The following is an 18,999-nucleotide window of genomic DNA, read 5'->3' on the forward strand; positions in this document are numbered from 1 at the left end:
TGATTCAACATAAGTGAGCCTTATGCTGCAGTCTTAAATTGTTCTTTTTTACAGTGATATAATACTCATGGAGGAGTTTGTACAGAAACTATATACATGGCAAAGACATTGGTAGACGTCAATCACCTTTACATTAATTATTAGGACATTTGCTGACAAAAGACAAACAAACATGGTGTTCGGAATATGGGATTTGTACTTGGGTTTCTCAGATCAAAAACTAGGAGTTCCCATGGGAACATTACCAAGCCTTTTCATTTTAACTAAAACCACAACAAAAAACAACAAAACATTCTCCCACATTGGAGGGAATCTACTTAATACATATGCAAATGTGGGGAGGGTGCAAGGGGATTTGGGGATTACTGAAGATAATTAAAGTTAAAGTAAAGGAAGGGAACAATATAATAATTAAAATCACCTTTAATTCCATCAACAAGTAGGATGTTGAAAAATTCAAAAACACTGGAAACTAACTTCAGTGTTTCATTCCTTTCATTGACTGCAACCTGTTATCCCTCCCTATATATTCTTACACTCGTTTACAAGTTTTGAACCTTAAAAATAAAACGAATGATATTGCTTATCAATGTTGTGTTTGTTTCATGTTTTGTGGATGCTCAGGTGGCTCACTGATAAAGTGTGGAGATTCTGAACAGAAGATTGGTGCCTTGGAGGCAATCTTCAAGCAAGAGATGGGAGAAAAATTCTTGAAACCATTTCAACTATTTTTGTCGGAGGAGTATCCAAACATTATGGTGGGTGCCACAGTTTTTAATATTTTTTGTGAAGCAATGAGACATGTTAAACAGAATGGTATTTGATTTAAATGAACAAAAGGAACAGCTTAAGGTTGAATGAACAGGCAATGCAAGATAATTTGTCGATGAACAACACTTGTACGGAAAGTATTGATACTCTAGGCATTTGTCATTTCGAAGAGATGGACATGATAGAAGTGTAATGGTGGGGACTGGATTTTAAGAATAACCAAGAACAAGACATTTGGCCCAATTAACTCATCACGACTTCAACATGACAATAATCGCCTCATCCATTGTCCAGTCTATGTTTTCATTCTCCTTATGTTCCTCCTCTCCCCCCCTCTCCCAATCGAAGAGCCACCTTTGTTTCTCTAACCACACTCGTCCTTCCTGTCTCTACATGTGCTGGCTCTCATTACGGTCTCACGTCACACCTGTACATTGAAACGACCTTTTGTACACCTGATAACCTGAGATATCTCACATACCTGTCCACCTGTTCCCCATCTCTCCTTCCTCCTTATGTTATTTCATTTTTGTGTCTCAATATCTGTCAAGAGAAAAAACAAAAGATGAAAGGAAAGTTGATCCAAAGATAGTTTGTGCATATGATGCATGACTGACATAATGAACAGCTTTAAAATTGATTACAAAGGAAAAAAGCGAACAGACATTTTATCTTGAAAAAGAGAAACATCTTTCATATTTGTTGATGAATGTGACAAGAACTTGAAGCTTCCCGTACAATGCTAAGCTATCCAAGTGAAAACGATTCATGTTTGTGTTTCCATCGATCTTGCGCTCTGAAGTTCTGTTTTTGTGCACAGAAAGAGCGCAGAATCCTGGAAGGAAAGCGTCTTGAACTCGATTCCTGCAGAGCTACACTCAAAAAATCAACTCAAGAGGATGATAAAAAAGAGGTAAACTTCAGGCTGCCTGTCAACTGATGTGAATCTTACAACTCAGTGCACTTGTAGTCGCTGCTCATCTTAAACAATATTTACCCAAATACACTGGTAGAGAAACATGTATTGTGCAAGTGAAACCACTCTTTTAAAATGAATGTTTTCCAATCCTCGCTTTGCATTTCTCAACAAAATCTCATAAATCCGGTCACCGGCCACCGGCATTTGCTCAACCATTACCAGTAATTGTTACCTATAAGGGAGAGTGGGGCAAGATGATCCCTGGGACATGATGATCACCCCCCTCTCACGACTCAAATAAAGCTCGCATTGAACAGTGGCACCACTCAACGATAGATCGATTAACTACAATTCCACTGTGGAAGGCGCATAATGAGAAAAAAAAAACGCTGCGTTCGTTTTATCAGAAAAACATCATTTTCCTCCTGAATTTTTTTTTTTTTTTTTTGAGAATCATCGGTGAGTACGTATTATCTCCATGAATAAGTGCAGTAGGAATGGTATCTGTATATCGGTAGATACGCAGCTTGTATGCCCATATTGCGTGTATGTTTTGCCGAGCTCATTGCTGTAATTTATGAATGACAGACAATTTTGTAAAAATGGCGGTAGTGGGGCAGGATGATCACTTGGTTGTGGGGCAAGTTGATCAGGTGATCAGATGACAATAATGATATTATTGAAGGAGACTTTGTAATTACAAAAATAGATGGGAAAAAAGCGCGATCAATTCTGTACATCGCGCGTGTAGAGGCAATCGACGACGATGAATATGAGGGAGTCTTTCTACGCAAAGTACCTTCTCATATGAACTTCGATCGACCTACGTTCATCGTGGACGAGACAGATTGTGGGGCTTTTTCCAAGGAGGACATCGTTAAAAAACTACCTCCACCCGAATTTTTAAAGGGAAGCCAGAGAAAATCAAAGCAACTGGTATTCAAAATTGATCTCAGTCAGTGGGAGTTGCGAATTTAGACATTAAGACTGGAACACAAAGTTAAATGGACGTTCGTATCCAGTTGTGTATGGGACATTGTTTTGGAAATATTTTATGTTGGTATCTTCGATGGATATATATAAATGAAGAATTATTTTCCGTTCATTAAAATTCTAACACATCGCTTATTTAGACTGTCCTCATGTTTCCTTAGGACCATGATCATCTTTCCCCATAGTGATGATCGACTTTCCCCAGGGGTGGGGCAAGTTGAGCATTTCGACCACAAATTTTGAATTGCCTTTTATAGACATTCAATGATCTCTAATATTCTCAAAATTTGGCAGTTACTTGGGGCGATAGATGGACTAACGAATGGCAATTGAATGGTGTTTGGCTGGCAAATCATCTGATGGCAAAACAGACAAAACCAAAAAAAGAGACCATCTTGCCCCACTCTCCCCTACATTACAAGGAAATATGAGAAAAAGAGTGTGAATGAGGTGGAAATTTGGTTTACAATGGAATACAGCAACTAGGTAAACAGGAACAGGAGATTAATTACCAGTCAATTATGTTCTCAATATGTTATCATTTTTAGGGTGTTCATCACACGATTCAACGAAAAATGATGGACAAATAAACTTGCATCTCAACATCTCATCTCTCGTATATCCTTATTTGCCAAAGCAGTGAGCATGCCTCAATCGACGACATCCTGTTGATATCATCCATTAAACTTGCATCTCGACCTTATGGCCAATAACAGGAAACTCTGCTATGAACAACAGGAGACTCTTAACAACCATCAAAACATACTCCAGTAACCCCCCCCCCCCAAAAGTTTTTTTTTAAGTGATTTCATGCATTGTTTGTCTTGTGGCTTTAGTTTCTGCCAATATGTCCACTCAGTCACTGCCACACTTGGACAACGTATTGTACACTTGATCGTATTTTAGTCACTTGTCTTCCTATTCATGTGTTCCAATAAGCAGGAGAAGGCATTTATCTTCTCCTACTTATTGGCCTCCACTAACCACAAGCAAACGGTCTCCTTTTGGCCTGGAGCTAATGAGGCAATTTCCATCTCACTTTTACAGCCAAGATTAGAAAAACGATAACATCCTTACTATAATTCACAGACCGGTGTTTGTGTGTTTGTTTATTTGTTTGTTTGTTGCACGACTCCTACATTTCTGGGCTGATTGCATCCAAACCTGCTACGTAGGATCAGCCTGACCACAATTAATGTATAGGGGTGTTTCTATATTTGCCTGTGGTCTTTGGAGGGTGGGGGGAGGGGGAGGGATGCAAATTCTCGATGTAAATGTTTATCCTGTAGCACCACCTCGAGGTGGGGTGTAGGGTATTACAAGTCTCCACCATTTGCAGTGCAGTATTCCTATCTCCACATTTTGTAGTGCAGTGAGGTGTTTTGAATCATAAGCAGAAGGTATGTTTTTGCTTCATGCACATAACCCGTGTTTTTTATTATTATTTTTGCCAATACAGAGCTGTCAGTTTCCTATACACCACCCAAATAAAGGAATGCGTCGGAAGAACGTGTTGCATGCTTGGAACAAGATCACCAGTAGGATGGGTACTCTACTCGTAATTAACAATTCTGGATGAGTAAACAACACTGGAACTTTTCTATAAGTTTGTCTCTATCACCCTCACAATTTAACCCTGTACATCATTGATTCGGAAAAACGAGGGGTGCAAACATGCATAGTTTGCCATTCTCATCCATTGATAAGCAGCATAGATATAACTCAAAGTGGCATTAGCAATTAGTTCACTCAGTCAATCTGTCTGTCTGTCTATCAGACTACTTCTATAATCGAGGAAATACTTCATGTCAATTGAATTTTACATTTTGAGCACTGCAGAAAATAGTACACAAATCCGAACATGAACCAGAACACAAAACTGCAGTTCAGACGAACTTTGATGAATAGTTTAGATGAATAGTTAACGTGTGGAACACGGACTCTAGCTCTGAATTTGGCAAATTGTGTGGCGTCTCATCACAAGTGCACATGCACACAGTGCGGTTAAGCAATTGCTTCAGTCTGTCTGTCCGAAAGTTAAACAAAATTAAAAATCATTCTACACAGGAAATGTATTGCTTTTTTATGGACGTCATAAAAGGCACAAACATCAGGCACAAATAACAAATTAAAGTGTTGAAAAAGGTGGTGTAAAAGAAGGTGCATAAACAGTGGTAAACTTCTGATTCGTTGGTTTTTCTACATCCTTTAAAACTTTATTCTACTTGACTTTAATCATGTAATTAAATACTGTAGAACACAAATCGCCTTGTGTGCACTTACAAGACCTTCAATTTAGCAGTACAGTAAGACACCGACATTAGCGGGGAATACGTCCCTGAAAAATGCTGAGAATGTCCAATCCGTGAATGGTGGGGCATTGGATAGGTTTCCGGTGGTTCGTGATTCATGAGGGAAATTAAAAAAATTTCATGAACAAGAATGCACATTATTAGTTTCAAAATATAATGCTGACAAATAATAAAAAAAACAACAGGTACTGTTTCCAATTTTTATTTAAGTCACGACATAACTTTTGATGTGACGTCCTCCTGCAGTTGGGTTACTTTTTTTTGGAGGTCGGTGGCAGGATTTGCACTCCAGCCACCGTCAAATCCTTCACTCCGCAAAACAGAAAAACATAAAGAAATCTGAAAACACACTCCGTGGGAGTACTCCTGTGCAGCTGCCCTCCAGAGGGCAGCTCACCAGACGACGAGATTGGGGCAAAGCCTTCGGGACCACCACTCTTTGATGATTGGAGAAAAACGATGGGGTAACCTTCCCGGGTCAGAATGCGGTGGTGTGCGTCGGGGTGGTGCTGAGGTGTCGTCCACCAGACTGCGGTCTCCTTGGGTTAATCTGAGGCGGTCCCTTCAGGTGGGTGCCTGGAATATCCTATCCCAAAGAGAGGATGATCACCTGTCGCTGTGATCATCTGAGCTCAGGTGTTTGAACATCAGTATTGCAGCACAGTCTGAGGTTCGGAGACTGGATAGTGGCGAGATCATGGCAAGTGGTTACACCCACTATTGGTCTGGTCACTCTGATGGTTACCATGCCCAAGCAGTTGCTCTAGCTGTGTCCTGGAAGGTGACTCCATAATAATTGAGCTAACACTGGTCAACGAGCATATTATGAGACTAAGGATTCATCACTCCTTGGGTGTCGTTTATCTGGTCTCTGAATATGCTCCGACTGTGAATCACGGTGGTCTCACCGTGAAAGACGCATTCTATGGCCCACTTGAGTCTGTGGTTGATCAGTGCCCCAGGGCGAGATACTCTTCTTGTCTTGGTGGATTTCCATGCATAGATTGGAACTGATAGGGATGGTTATGAGACATGTGTTGGTCCCCGTGGGTCTGGAACTGTGAACCAGAATAGCACTAAGGTCCTTGACTTTGCAAGAAGTCTTGGACTTGGGGTGACTGGTTCATGCTTTTAACACCTACAGGGTCATCGCTGGACTTGGCATTCCAATGCTGGTGGTGACCATGTGCTTGTTGATGGTCACTGGAGGAATATCCAGAACTGCAGGGTCTCCCGGAGTGCTCAGTTCCTCAATACCGACCATCGGCTTATGGTAGCAACTCTGAAGTTGCAGCTTAAATTCAAGAGAATGTTACCATCCTAACCCCAGCTGGATGCTGTCAAACTCAAGGATGACAGGGTAGGCGAGGAGTTTGCGGACAAGCTCAGTGGGGATTTCTGGAGTCTGGGTGCTTTGGGGAACCCTGAAGAGCTGTGGAGTGCCTTCAATACCACCATCCTTGGTGTTGGCAGTGGATGTCTTGGAACTCACCAGAGGGCGAAGAAGAATTTTGTCTCTCAAGCGACACTCAAGCGACATTGAACAGAGTCAGAGGGCCAGGCTGAGCTGAGCTGTTCAGTGAGCTTTGGCATAAACTGGACGTGCACTATGGGTGGACAAGGTGGTCAGGTGTGGTCAGGTGATTCTTGTCCTGCATACAGGGGAATTCACACATTGTGTTCCTCCAAGCCCATCAATTGGTGTACTGCAGTTAGAAGGGAGGGTGGTGGGCCCTTGACAGAGGAGTCCGAAGTGAAGGCCCGCTGGGCCAGTTACTTTGAGCGGCTGTTCCAGGCTGATCCACCAGCTGTCGAGTTGGACATCAGGGGTGTTATTATCCCTATTGCTGACCCTCCAATCAACTGTGATCCACCTTCATTTGTGGAAACACATGCTGCGGTGAACCGGTTGAAATGGTGTGAAGCTTGTGGGATTTGTGGCATCCATGCTGAACTTCTCAAGGCTGGTGGAAATGCTGTACTCATGTCGTTGCATGCAGTTCTGTGCTCTGCCTGGAACACAGGCATGATCCCAACTGGCTGGAAGAGGGACCATGTTGTCCCTCTCTGGAAAGGGAAGGGTGATCACCAGGACTGCAACAACCACTGAAGGGTGATGCTGCTCTCAGTGCCAGGAAGGTCTTTGCTTGGATAATTATTGATGGGGTTCACCACCATCTGCTTGAGCACCAGTGCCCAGAGCAGTCAGGCTTTTCACCAAAGAGGTAAACGATTGACCGTATCCTTGCCCTTCAGGTACTCACTGAACACAGGCCAGAGTTTTGGCATGGGCTACTTGCAGCCCATGTTGATCTCTGCAAAGTATTTAATTCAGTGAATCGGGATATCCTCTGGAGGATTCTTCATCTTCATGGGGTGCCACCAAAACAGATCAATCTGATGCCTGAACTATACCTTGACATTGAGAGTGCTGTGAGATGTGGTGATACCATCTCTGACTTATTTCCAGGTGTTACTGGAGTTTGTCAGGGGTGTACACTGGCCCCCACACTTTTCAGCCCTTTTATGGACTGAATTCTGGGGAGGATGTTGGAGAGATCAAGCTCTGGTGTATCATTTGGGAATGTCAATATCTCTAACCTTGATTTCGCAGATGATGCAGTCATCTTTGCAGAGACTCTGGATATCCTTCTGGGGGCTCTTGAGTTGCTAATTCACGAGTTGGAGCCACTGGGATTTCGGGTTTTCTGAGTCAACACTAAGATCCAGGCTTTCTATGACATCTTGGATGCTGCTATCTTCTCTGTACCTGCTTGTGGTGAGGATGTTGAGTTAACGGTGAGATTCACTTACCTTGGCAGTGATATTTCTGTCTCTGCTGGCTGTGAGCCAAAGGTCAACAGACGTCTGGGTCGGGCCTGGGGAGTCATGGATTCACGGGATCATGTGGTGTGGCACTGTTGGGACCTGTGCAGGACGACGAAAGTCTGAGTCTTCAAGTCCTTGGTGAGTCTTGCTCTATGGATGAGAGACTTGGAATCTGACTATGGATCTGAGACGGAGACTTAATTCCTTTGGTACCAGGTCTCTTTGGAGAATCCTTGGCCATTGTTGGTCAGATTTTGTGTCCAACGAGCGGTTGCTGAGAGAGACTCAAATCATATTTGTTACCTACATAGTCTGTGAGTGTCAGATCCGGATGTATGGACATGCGACTCATTTTCCTGACACTGATGCTGCTCACCAGATTCTCTCAGCGAGGCAGCCTCATGAGTGGAGGAGGCCCATCGGCTGACCACATGCCTCATGGTCGCAGCAGGTTGATCGGCATCTTAAGGAGATGGGGATGCCTGGGGGATGGCCAGACGGTGGCCCCTGGAGTACCAGTGGAAAATGGACGCAGCGACGCACTGCTCCGGCGATTGTTCTCATTGCTGAACCTGACCTGGTGGGAGATGGTTTCAGAGCTGTTTTTTGCATGCGGCTGGCAGGAGATGTTTTTTGCATTCGCAAAAACCATGAACCACAGGGGCGAAATGTCGAAGCAGGTCGCATTTTCTGAACTGTGATTATGTGGGGTCCACAAATGTCGAATCCGCGAATGTCCAGGTTTCACAGTACTTGGGCAAATTTTACGTCGTCTGAACCAATGAATTTTGCCACGTGTTCTGAGAGTGGAAGAACAGCGAGATTCAGACAAAATGGTGGCGTACAGTGATGCAACAACAGAGGTAACTTCATCCAAAGAAAATCTGTGTTTCGTGCATCGACACAAACACCAGACAAAATAAGTACTGGCAAGTGTCTGCAATCTCTGATTGCTCATTCTAATTTCCATTCTGTTTCTCTTTCTTTAAACTTCAAACTATTTTAAACAAATGCCGATTCTGGTAAAATGTTGCATTCACAGAAACTGTGCAACTGGTGTTCACCAACAGCATTTATGACAAGACACCTGTGCATGTGCAGCACACTATTACTTTACCAAGCATGTTAATCCAACACTACTCAGCCTTTTTTCCAGGCTTAGGTGTGGTGGCCATTATTAGCACGAATACAAAGACACGCCTTGACCTGGTCTAACAGGATAATTTACTTTGGCAACTCGACCCTATTATGCACAAACCTGTCGCACCCTAAAGCAGGTAAAAGGCCATTTAAGTTTGCATCTCTTGTTACAGATAACTCAATGTTACGTTTACCTGTGTTGGCATTTGGAATTAAACCTTGCTCAGATTTTTCTCTCTTATATAATTTTATTCTGAAACCATTGATCATCGGATTTCCTGAAAAAGCTTAGCTATTGAAGCAGTAGGTGAAGGTACACTGGAGCTTCACTGCTTCTGTATCATTAAACGTTTCACCCATGATTTCGGCAACAGACTCAAAGTTTCCTGAGATAGCTCCTTCCAGGAAATATTCCCTTATCAGGTGGTATAGAAAGCTACCCATCAGTAACATGGTCCAAGAAAGCTTATTTCGTCCCTAATACCCACTGTTGGTGTATTCCCCCCTCTCTTTCTACTGTTCCTTTTGTTCTATTAAGTCCTGATCTACGTTTTAGCTCCTCCATGAACCTCAACATTTGATACAAAAAAATTCTCCTGCTCATCGGGCCATTCGAACAAGGAATGTTCTTGCCAATGGCAACGTTAATGTGATGACACTGGCCTGCCATATCACGAGATTTAAATCCAATTGAACATCTCCTGGGACATCATTGATTGTCACATTCGAACACTGTCAAACAGCCATAGACACTCAATGAGCTGGACCAGGAGCTGATTCAGGCATGAAATTCCATTCACTCGGCTCAGATTTGAGTGCTCATACGGTCAATGCGACGACGGTGCAATGTAGTAATTGCTGCCACATGTGAACATACCTTGTCTTGAGATTGTTACTTCTGCGTTGAATCCGTATGTGAAAACATTGGCCACAATGCAGCATTACGTGATTAAGTCACAATGAAATGGACATGTAATTATTATGAATTTATCTCTGTCAGAGGTTTGCACCTCATCTGTGCCCCATGATGTCACATAAATAAATCGCATGAACGACACTCACATGTTTGGATTTCTTCTGGTGGAGAGTGTATTGTGCAGAATTTGTCATCTCAATAACTGTGCAGCGTCAGTCAAACCTCTTGTTACCTCGATGTATTTGTTAACCTCGTGAAATGTATTCTCTTCCAGGCTAATGAAGCACTTCGGAAAGCGCAAATGGAATATGATGGACAATTTGAAACCACAAAGATCCTTCTTCAAGGACTCAAAAAAACACATGTAAGAGGCTGCGTTAGAGGCCTTGATAAAGGAGTGAGAATGTAAACAGTGTTGGTTACTACTGGATTAAGTGATGAATTTAAAAGTTTGAGATTCACTCAGATCTGTCCACTTTGATCTCTCAACAGGTAACTCAAGAGGCTGCAATCAAGGCTCTTGTGGATATTCAAATGAAGTATCATTCTGAAAGCATGCAGTGTCTGAATAAGCTGAGTGAAGATCTCAAAAGGTATCCTCCATCCATTAGCAGGCCTAAGTATATTTTTTAACATTGTCTGAGAGTTATGGAGAAGCATGTACATATACAGGTAGCAGATTAAAAAAAAGATGGAAACACCAACAGAATGTCACTTCGTTGTGTGTTGGGCCACCACGTGCATCCAAGACGGCATGGGTATGATGGATGTGGTGTGAAATCAACAAGGGTCTGGAACTATTCTGCAGGAATGTGGCACCATTATTCCACAAGGAAGTCCTTCAATTCACATCGGTGTGATGCAGGTGGAAACAGCTGTCTTAGGCGCCTCTCCAGACAGTTCCACAAATACTCTATGGAATTGAGGTCCAGGGCGATTGGGAGACCCATGGGAGATCGATAACTTCGTCCTTGTGCTCCTCAAACCATCCGGTGACAACACGTGTCCTATGGACTGGAGCATTGTCATCCTGAAGACACCCCTCCCAGGAGGGAAGAAATGCTGCATCAAGGGATACAGATGATCACTCAGGATGGTAATGTCGCATGCTTCATCAACCATGCCTTCGAATGGAATGAGTGGACCCAGGCCATGCCAGGAAAATGTGCCCACACAATTATGGAACTAGAGAACCTTTTACTGTCGGAACGAGGCACTCGGGGCTATACAGCTCCCTTTGCTGTCGCCACACGTGCACACGCCCATTCATGGAGAGCATGGTGAGGAATGACTCCCCAGACCATAATCATATTACTCCACTGCTCAGCAGTCCATTGCCTATTCTCCTTGCACCACTGCATCAGCAAACCGGCATGCCAGCTGTTATGAGTGGTTTGTGCAGAGCAACCCGGCTATGGTATCCCATCCTGTGAAGTTCCCTTCTGATTGTTTTCAACGATACAGGATGCTCACGACCCTCGATGAACTCTTCATACTCGAAGGACAACAGTCCACCATTGCTCTCCTGTTTCTCCTTGCAGTCCGAAATAATGCCCATGCATCTTGCTTGTCGAGTATGCACTTCCGCTGACTGTTGTCCTTCGAGGATTACATTTTTCCTTCCTTTTTCCCAGGCTAACATCACTTTCTAGACAGTTCTTCGTGACACATTAGCAACTTCCACAGCCTCTCAGTTTCAGTGCAGTTTTTCAGTTTATTTTCAGGTTTTTTTTTCCCCCCCCCACATTTATCTCAATGAAACAAATACAATAAACACATCAAACAAGAAAACAGTGAAGGAACCCAGAAAAAAAATATAGCATAACAGGACTTGTAAGATTTCAGGTTCCCATGACAATGTATTGTGATTAAAAATATGAAAAGTAAAAAGAAACAAAAGGAAGGAGAATATTGTAAACCAGCATAATTATACTGAGGAAAACAAGGAGTTGTGCAAACAGAAGCAAAACCGAAGGAAGCTAAAACAGATATGAACACAAATGGGGGACTCGGGGTGTCGGAGGGAGGAATCAACTCGAATGCAATTCATTATGTTAGCATCTCAAAATCACTCATTACTCATTAACTCCGCCACCGAAGGTGAAGGAGGTTTTGTTTTCACCCCTTTATGTTTGTTTGTTTGTTTGTTTGTCTGTTTGTTACTTGCAAAATAGAAGATTTTTCAAGTTAAGTATATTGGTCAGTCGATTTTGTTTTTCTGTCTATTTGTCTGTCTGTCTGTTTGTGTTTGTCTGTTTGTCACATACTGGTCACATTTTTAAACCGATCTTTACGAAACCTCACCACATGGTAGAGAGTGTCAAAAGGAAGAAGCCTATTGATTTTAAGATCAAAAGGTGAAAAGTTCAACATAGGTCAAAGGTCAACAACTTCGTTGACATTTCTACAATCCTCAATTTTCATCCGATTGACTTGAAATTTAAAGAGGATTTATATTTCAGGTCATTGAATTCAACTAGCAAATTATTTTTGAGGTCAACATGGACCAAAAGGTCAACATAGGCCAAAGGTCAACAACTGAGGTGAGATTTCTAAATTCTTCAATTTTCATCCGATTGACTTGAAATTTGAAGAGGATTTGCATATTTGGTCATTGAATTCAATCACCAATTATTTTTGAGGTCAAATTTGTTTTATGGGTTTTGCAAGTATTGTGCTCTACATGACATCTTCTTCTTGTTTGTTTGTTTGTCTGTCAATCATCGACAGGTCACAATCTAAAGTGATCTTCACGAAATTTAACCACATGACAGAGTTTGTCATAAGTGAGAAGCCTATTTAATGAAGTCAAAAGGTCAACATAGGCCAAAGGTCAACAACATCGACCACATTTCTAAAATGCTCAATTTTCATCGGATTGACTTGAAATTTGAAGAGGATATACATTTCAGGTCACTGATTTCAACTAGCCAATTATTTGTGAAGTTAACAATCAAAAGGTCAACATAGGCCAAAGGTCAACAACTTAGGTGAGATTTGTAAAATCCTCAATTTTCATCTGATTCACTTGACATTTGAATAGCAGTTGCACATTTGGTCATTGCATTCAACCAGCAATTATTGCATGGATTTGCATCCATGGCGATGTACCTTCAGTCCTCGCTGGCAGCGGTGGATTCTCCACGGATGGTGAATGTCTTCTCGTCTCTGCGGCCAGCAAGGCTGCGATCGAGCCAGGAAATGTACAGTGGGGGCCATGTTGGCGCACGTGGAACAAGCGCATTGATCGACGCTGGTTGAACGCCCGAGCGGGCATGCGGGACCCTCGACCGGTCGCCCGGGCGTCTTTGCAGGATGATTCGTGTGCCAATTTCAGTGTGGGCGATTCATGTCATCTCGTGGGTTCGGAGCGCAATATTGCCGCTATTTGGGATTGCCGGAAACGAAGTGAGACGGTTTCCGGCCCAAGCTGGCAGGCCACGTGAGGGGTCGGGGACAATCGGAGCGCCCGATTTGGGTGATGATGTTTGGATTTGGCATGGCCCCTCCCCCCGAGCTGCGGGCCCTATAAAGGTTGGGGCAGTCCCTCTGGCCCAGACAGTCTGTTTTTCCTGCTTCTCGTCTCCACCTCCTTGTCTCCGCCCACACCTCGTCGACACCGCCACGACCCGCCTCCTGCTCCTCGACTTCGCCTCTTCATCTCCACCCACACCAGGTTGACCCCAACCGCCTACCTGATCCCGCCTACTACTCCACCCTCGCACTCTGTACTCCGCCCATTCTCCACTCAAGCTCCTCCTTCATGAACACAGTCTCCACATGTGCGGCTTGGGCCAGAGGCAATGCGCTCACTGTCGGACAACACACCCCGGAGCATCCCCCCCCCCCCGAAACGTATTGGTGGCACGTCGTGCTATCGGGCGTACAGGTACGGAGTTCATAGCCTCAACCCCCCCCCCCCCCGGTTGCAAAACTCCCTCTTCATCGGGTTCTGTGTCTGTGTGCGAGCGTGTGTGTGTGTGTGTGTGTGTGTGTGTGTGTGTGTGTGTGTGTGTGTGTGTGTGTGTGTGTGTGTGTGTGTGTGTGTGTGTGTGTGTGCTGGCGCCTGTCTGCTTAAGGAAGACTGTAGAATATTGTTATCATTGTTATTGTTATTATTTCCGCATTAAGGCTGCTCTGTGTCCCCTTTTGTAAGTTGCCTGTTTATTGTCGTACCACACGCTTCTTTCTATTGTTGCACAACACACCCCAATAAACCTTCACTGTGCCACATATTTTTCCTCGCCTGCATGCAAATAAATTATTATTATTAGGAATGTTCCCTGCTCATTTTTGTCTTTTCTTCCATTGATCCAGCATGGTCCGAATCCAAGTTTAGCCGGGACTTTATTCCCAACGATCCGTTCCTTTTAGCCGGGACGTCCTTGGCAGTGTCTCTCGGCTGCATCCGAACCGGTAAAGTGATCCGTTCCGGTAGAGTGATCCGGTTCGGACAAGGCGTACCGAGGGCGTGTTTCCCCGGTAATTAAACCACGTGATTAATTAGGTAACCTGATTAACCCAGAGACGGGAGGACCCGAGGTCATACGGTTGAGTTATTGGCGTCCACGGTCGGTGAAGCGACCCGCTGCATCACAGAATTATCCGTGAGTGACGGCCTACAATTCCGGGGAGTCTGGTGGGAACCGCCAAAGCTTCCCCCACCTCGTGGTCTTCTCACCCGACCCCCCGGCCCGCAACAACATATTAACATCACGATGAGAAAATAAAAGGTTAGAATCATCAGCAAATAGGATGAAGGACAGGCTTCATGAAAATCATTAATATATTTTCTCTAATAAACAAAAGGGGGCCCAAGGATAGATCTATGAAAAACCCCACAAGTCATTGATCACATCTTGGATTCCAGACCATTTCACACCACAAATTGTTTTCTGTTTAACAGGTAGTTTTTAAACCATTCTAAGGTTATTCCTCCAATTCCATAATGTGATAGTTTGTATAAAAGAATGTTATGATCAATTGTATCAAAAGCCTTAGAGAAGTGAAGGAAGACTCCAACTGTATTTGCAAATTGATCAATTGCTTGTGCCACTTTGTCAAGGAACTAGGCATCTAATATGGTGCTATGTTTTTCTATAAATCCAAATTGTGAATTACTAAAAATATTAGATTGCTTTCAAAATTTTACAGTTTGTATATAAACAGTCTTTTCAAGTATTTTTGAAAAAAATAGGCCATAATGAGATTGGTTGATAATTACTAATGTCTCCACCATTACATATCGATGAATTTGTGATGAATACGTGGGGTTAACTAATTTCAGGTAAAATAGATTTTAAAAGGACATCACTTATTCCATCATTTCCTGCACTCGTTATTTTTCAACAATGTCTTTTATCTCAAGTTCATGAATCAGACAAAAAAATAATAAATTCAAGTTTCTGGGGCATCTCAGGCGCCCCCAAAAAAACTTAGCAAACAATCTATTTGCAGTGGCAATATTTTTTTGCTAAATTTTGACCATTATTAATAAAGTAATCATTTAAATGCTCTACTAACAATGACATAAGTATCTTCAGTTAAAACGTCATTCATCTTTATTGTTTCAAGAGAGGTATATTTTTGTCTTTCCAAGTGCACATGTATTAGTTTCCAAGTACTATTAATATCATTTTGACATTCAGCTATTTTCCTCATAAAATAATCCTTTTTTGCTCTCCGCAAAATGCTTGCAAGGATAATTCGAAATTTTATGTACTTTTGATGAAATTGATCAGTTGGATTTGACCTATATTAATATTATAAATTATTCTTCTGATTAATTGACCTAAGTATGATTAATTGACCTAAGTAAAGGTGATGGAACTCAAGGGGATTTTGGTATTTTTCGATAATACGAGTGTTTATTTTGGTATAAACTAAAGCCATTGTCACTAAAGTGCCTGTCAAACACACACCAACAATTGCACCCTGTTCAAAGTCACTGAGGTCTCCTCTTGCGGCCATGCTGGCTCTTAATGCCGAACTTGAGCGACAGCCAACTTGCATATACATGATGAGAGGACTGCCATGGATAGATTTGCATATTTCACACACTGGTCAAGAACGTGTGGTGGCCCCACACTTTTTTGTAAGGCCCATGTACAACACATATGTTGTAAGGCCCGTGTCCCCTGGTGTTTCCATTTTTTTGTCCACTAACTGTATAACATGTAAGACAAGGACATTTAGCAACATCAGGACATTCTTACATAAATTACAAGCACATGATTAGACACGAAACCAATCCACACAGTGCATGGGATTTGAAGCCTGGCACCCAGCATCATGGGCTAAAAGTGCTTTTACTCTGTGTACATAACAATACTGTCCATACTTTGCTCATCTCACATTAGAAAACCTGAACCAATCTGTTGGTTCAGGTTTCTTAATGTTAGTTATTGGTTTCGAATTCAACAAATGAAGAGAATACAGACAAAAACTATTTCAGAAGAAGGTATAAACCAAGTTAATAAACCTCAAGAATATAATGAGCAATGAAAAGAAAAAAACAATGCAATACAATAAGGCATCAGCAATAACAAAGTACCAAAAGTGAGCAAACTGCACGACATTGAGAACTAGCACCATTTAAGCACAAAATTTAGATTTATGGAAATTACTCACCAAGTTCTGTCTAAAACCACATGTCAATCTCATTGTAATACAATTGCTGGAAATGGCTTATTTTACTTGTATTGGTTTTGCAGTGGATCATCACAACCCTCAAAAGACAGCCGCAGTTACAAAAACCAGGATCTCACCCTTCATTGATGTGGTGCCAAGGCTGAAAGCAGGTGAGCAAAACTGTTAATTTGTGAACTGAACTCCGTCAATGTAAAACCTAATGTGGTAGAGTCTGCAAGTTGAACTCCGTCAATGTGAAACCTAATGAGGTCGAGTCTGTGAGCCGAACTCCGACAATGTGAAACCTAATGTGGTAGTCTGTGAGCTGACTCTGTTAATGTGAAACCTAATGTGGTAGAGTCTGTGAGCTGAACTCGGTCAATGTGAAACCTAATGTGGTAGAGTCTGTGAGCTTAACTCCTTAAATGTAAAACCTAATGTGGTCGATTCTGTGAGCTGAACTCCGTAAATGTATAACCTCATGTGGTAGTCTGTGAGCTTAACTCCATTAATGTGAAACCTAATGTGGTTGATGCAATACCGGCGCTGCATTAATCACAATGACTTAGTCAAGTAAATATATCGTGCTGACGAGGGCACATGAAATAATGAAAAAGTTTAATGTCGTCTTCATCCATTCCCATTAAAACCGTGGTCCTAACATACAGTCCATACTGTGGACATTTCTGCTCAATATCAGAGTAATATTTTGCATTCCTTGTGATAACCAATTTATGTTGAACAAAGGAATAATAAATTGAAACTGCAAAGCAACTTCAATTTACATTATTAACATTTCGTATACCAAGTATGTTTCACACATGTTGTGCTTGAGACCCAAAATTATTTTGATGCCCATAACACATCACCCTCAACGTTTAGCACACCTTTGGGTAATTTGAATTAGCCACCAATGGAAATCAATCTGGGACTGTTGTGCTGTCGACAAGGTTGATGCCGTTGTTTGTGGTTGCCGCATGACGTACACACAGAAGTACTTTCCGGCAAATTTGAGCAAACCATTGAAGAGGGGCGAAATAAACAGAAATTGAAAACTTTCACCTGATATTTCACGAAATTTTATTCAAATTCCTGATCATCAGCATTGCTGTGAAATGTTTAAAAATTTATTGACTCAAAGCAAGTCATATATTTGCCTGATTATGTGTTTTGATTGAAAATAGAAAAGAAAAAACACTTTACAACAGTGAGCGAGCCATCACCGACACCCTGAACAAATTACTAATTCCTGCTCTGAGGGCTGAGAAGGCAATGGGAAACTTGCGAGCATAACCAAATCACCCAGCATAACCCAACCACCCAGCACAACCAAACCATCTTGCACAACCAAACCACCCAGCATAACCAAACTACCCAGCATAACCAAACCACCCAGCACGACCCAACCATCCAGCACAACCAAACCATCCAGCACAACCAAACCATCCAGCACAACCAAACCAACCAGCACAACCAAACCACCCAACATAACCAAACTACCCAGAGCAACCAAGCTTTCCAGCATAACCAAACCATCTTGCACAACCAAACCACCCAGCACAACCAAACAATCGAGCATAACCAAATCACCCAACATAACCAAACTACCCAGAGCAGCCAAACTACCCAGTACAACCAAGCTATCCAGCATAACCACACGACACAGCACAACCAAGCCACCCAGTACAACTAAACCAATCAGCACAACCAACCACCTAATATAACCAATCCACCCCACATAACCAAACCACCCAGCACAACCCAACCACTCAGCACAACCCAACCATTCAACATAACCAAACAAACCAGCACAACCAAAGACCCAGCACAACCCAACCACTCAGCACAACCCAACCATCCAGCATAACTAAAACACACAGCACAACCCAACCAACCAGCACAACCCAACCAACCAGCACAACCCAACCATCCAGCATAACTAAAACACACAGCACAACCCAACCAACCAGCATAACCAAATCACCAAGCACAACCCAACCACCCAGCACAACCCAACCAACCAGCATAACCAAATCACCAAGCACAACCAAACCACCCAGCACAACCCAACCATCCAGCATAACCAAACCAACACAACTAAAACACCCAGCATAACCAAACCACCTAGCACAACCAAACCACCCAGCATAACAAGTACCAAAATTCTGCTCTGGCAGCACCGACACTCTGTAAAGTGTACGTTACATATCATTATCATTTTACGCCACACAATTATGTCATGGTGCCAAGTTTTTCCTCTGCTGTGGAAATTCAAACATCTGGAGTTGACGTTTATCTGTAATAGGAAAATAACTCACATGTGCATTAGCCATATTAATTGAAACCAAAAACTTTTCTAGGTGTGTGTGTGTGTGTGTGTGTGTGTGTGTGTGTGTGTGTGTGTGTGTGTGTGTGTGTGTGTGTGTGTTTTCACACCTGGATATCATATAAAACCAAAATTAGCCAAAAAGTTTAGTCTCAGATGAGTT

General features: G+C 42.6%; 1 protein-coding gene and 1 long non-coding RNA gene across 2 annotated transcripts in view; one reads left to right on the forward strand and one right to left on the reverse strand.

The window, feature by feature from the left end:
• LOC147026675 (uncharacterized) overlaps nt 1-18,999 on the reverse strand; it is a 46,961-nt gene that overhangs the window by 26,252 nt on the left and 1,710 nt on the right. The window contains exon 2 of the long non-coding RNA XR_015058459.1: nt 1,253-1,314. This is a non-coding gene — a long non-coding RNA (uncharacterized LOC147026675). The remainder of the gene's footprint in view (nt 1-1,252; nt 1,315-18,999) is intronic.
• Nucleotides 1-18,999, forward strand: part of LOC147026676 (endophilin-B1-like) — a 29,627-nt gene that overhangs the window by 9,010 nt on the left and 1,618 nt on the right. The window contains exons 4-8 of the mRNA XM_085882367.1: nt 625-758; nt 1,592-1,684; nt 10,155-10,244; nt 10,373-10,473; nt 16,594-16,680. Coding sequence (XP_085738493.1) covers nt 625-758; nt 1,592-1,684; nt 10,155-10,244; nt 10,373-10,473; nt 16,594-16,657 — 482 coding nt within the window. The 3' untranslated portion in view covers nt 16,658-16,680. The remainder of the gene's footprint in view (nt 1-624; nt 759-1,591; nt 1,685-10,154; nt 10,245-10,372; nt 10,474-16,593; nt 16,681-18,999) is intronic.

The sequence above is a fragment of the Eptatretus burgeri genome, chromosome 5 (genome assembly GCF_056783735.1).
Source record: "Eptatretus burgeri isolate ZD-2024b chromosome 5, Ebu_testis_v1, whole genome shotgun sequence".
Classification (NCBI taxonomy): domain Eukaryota; kingdom Metazoa; phylum Chordata; class Myxini; order Myxiniformes; family Myxinidae; genus Eptatretus; species Eptatretus burgeri.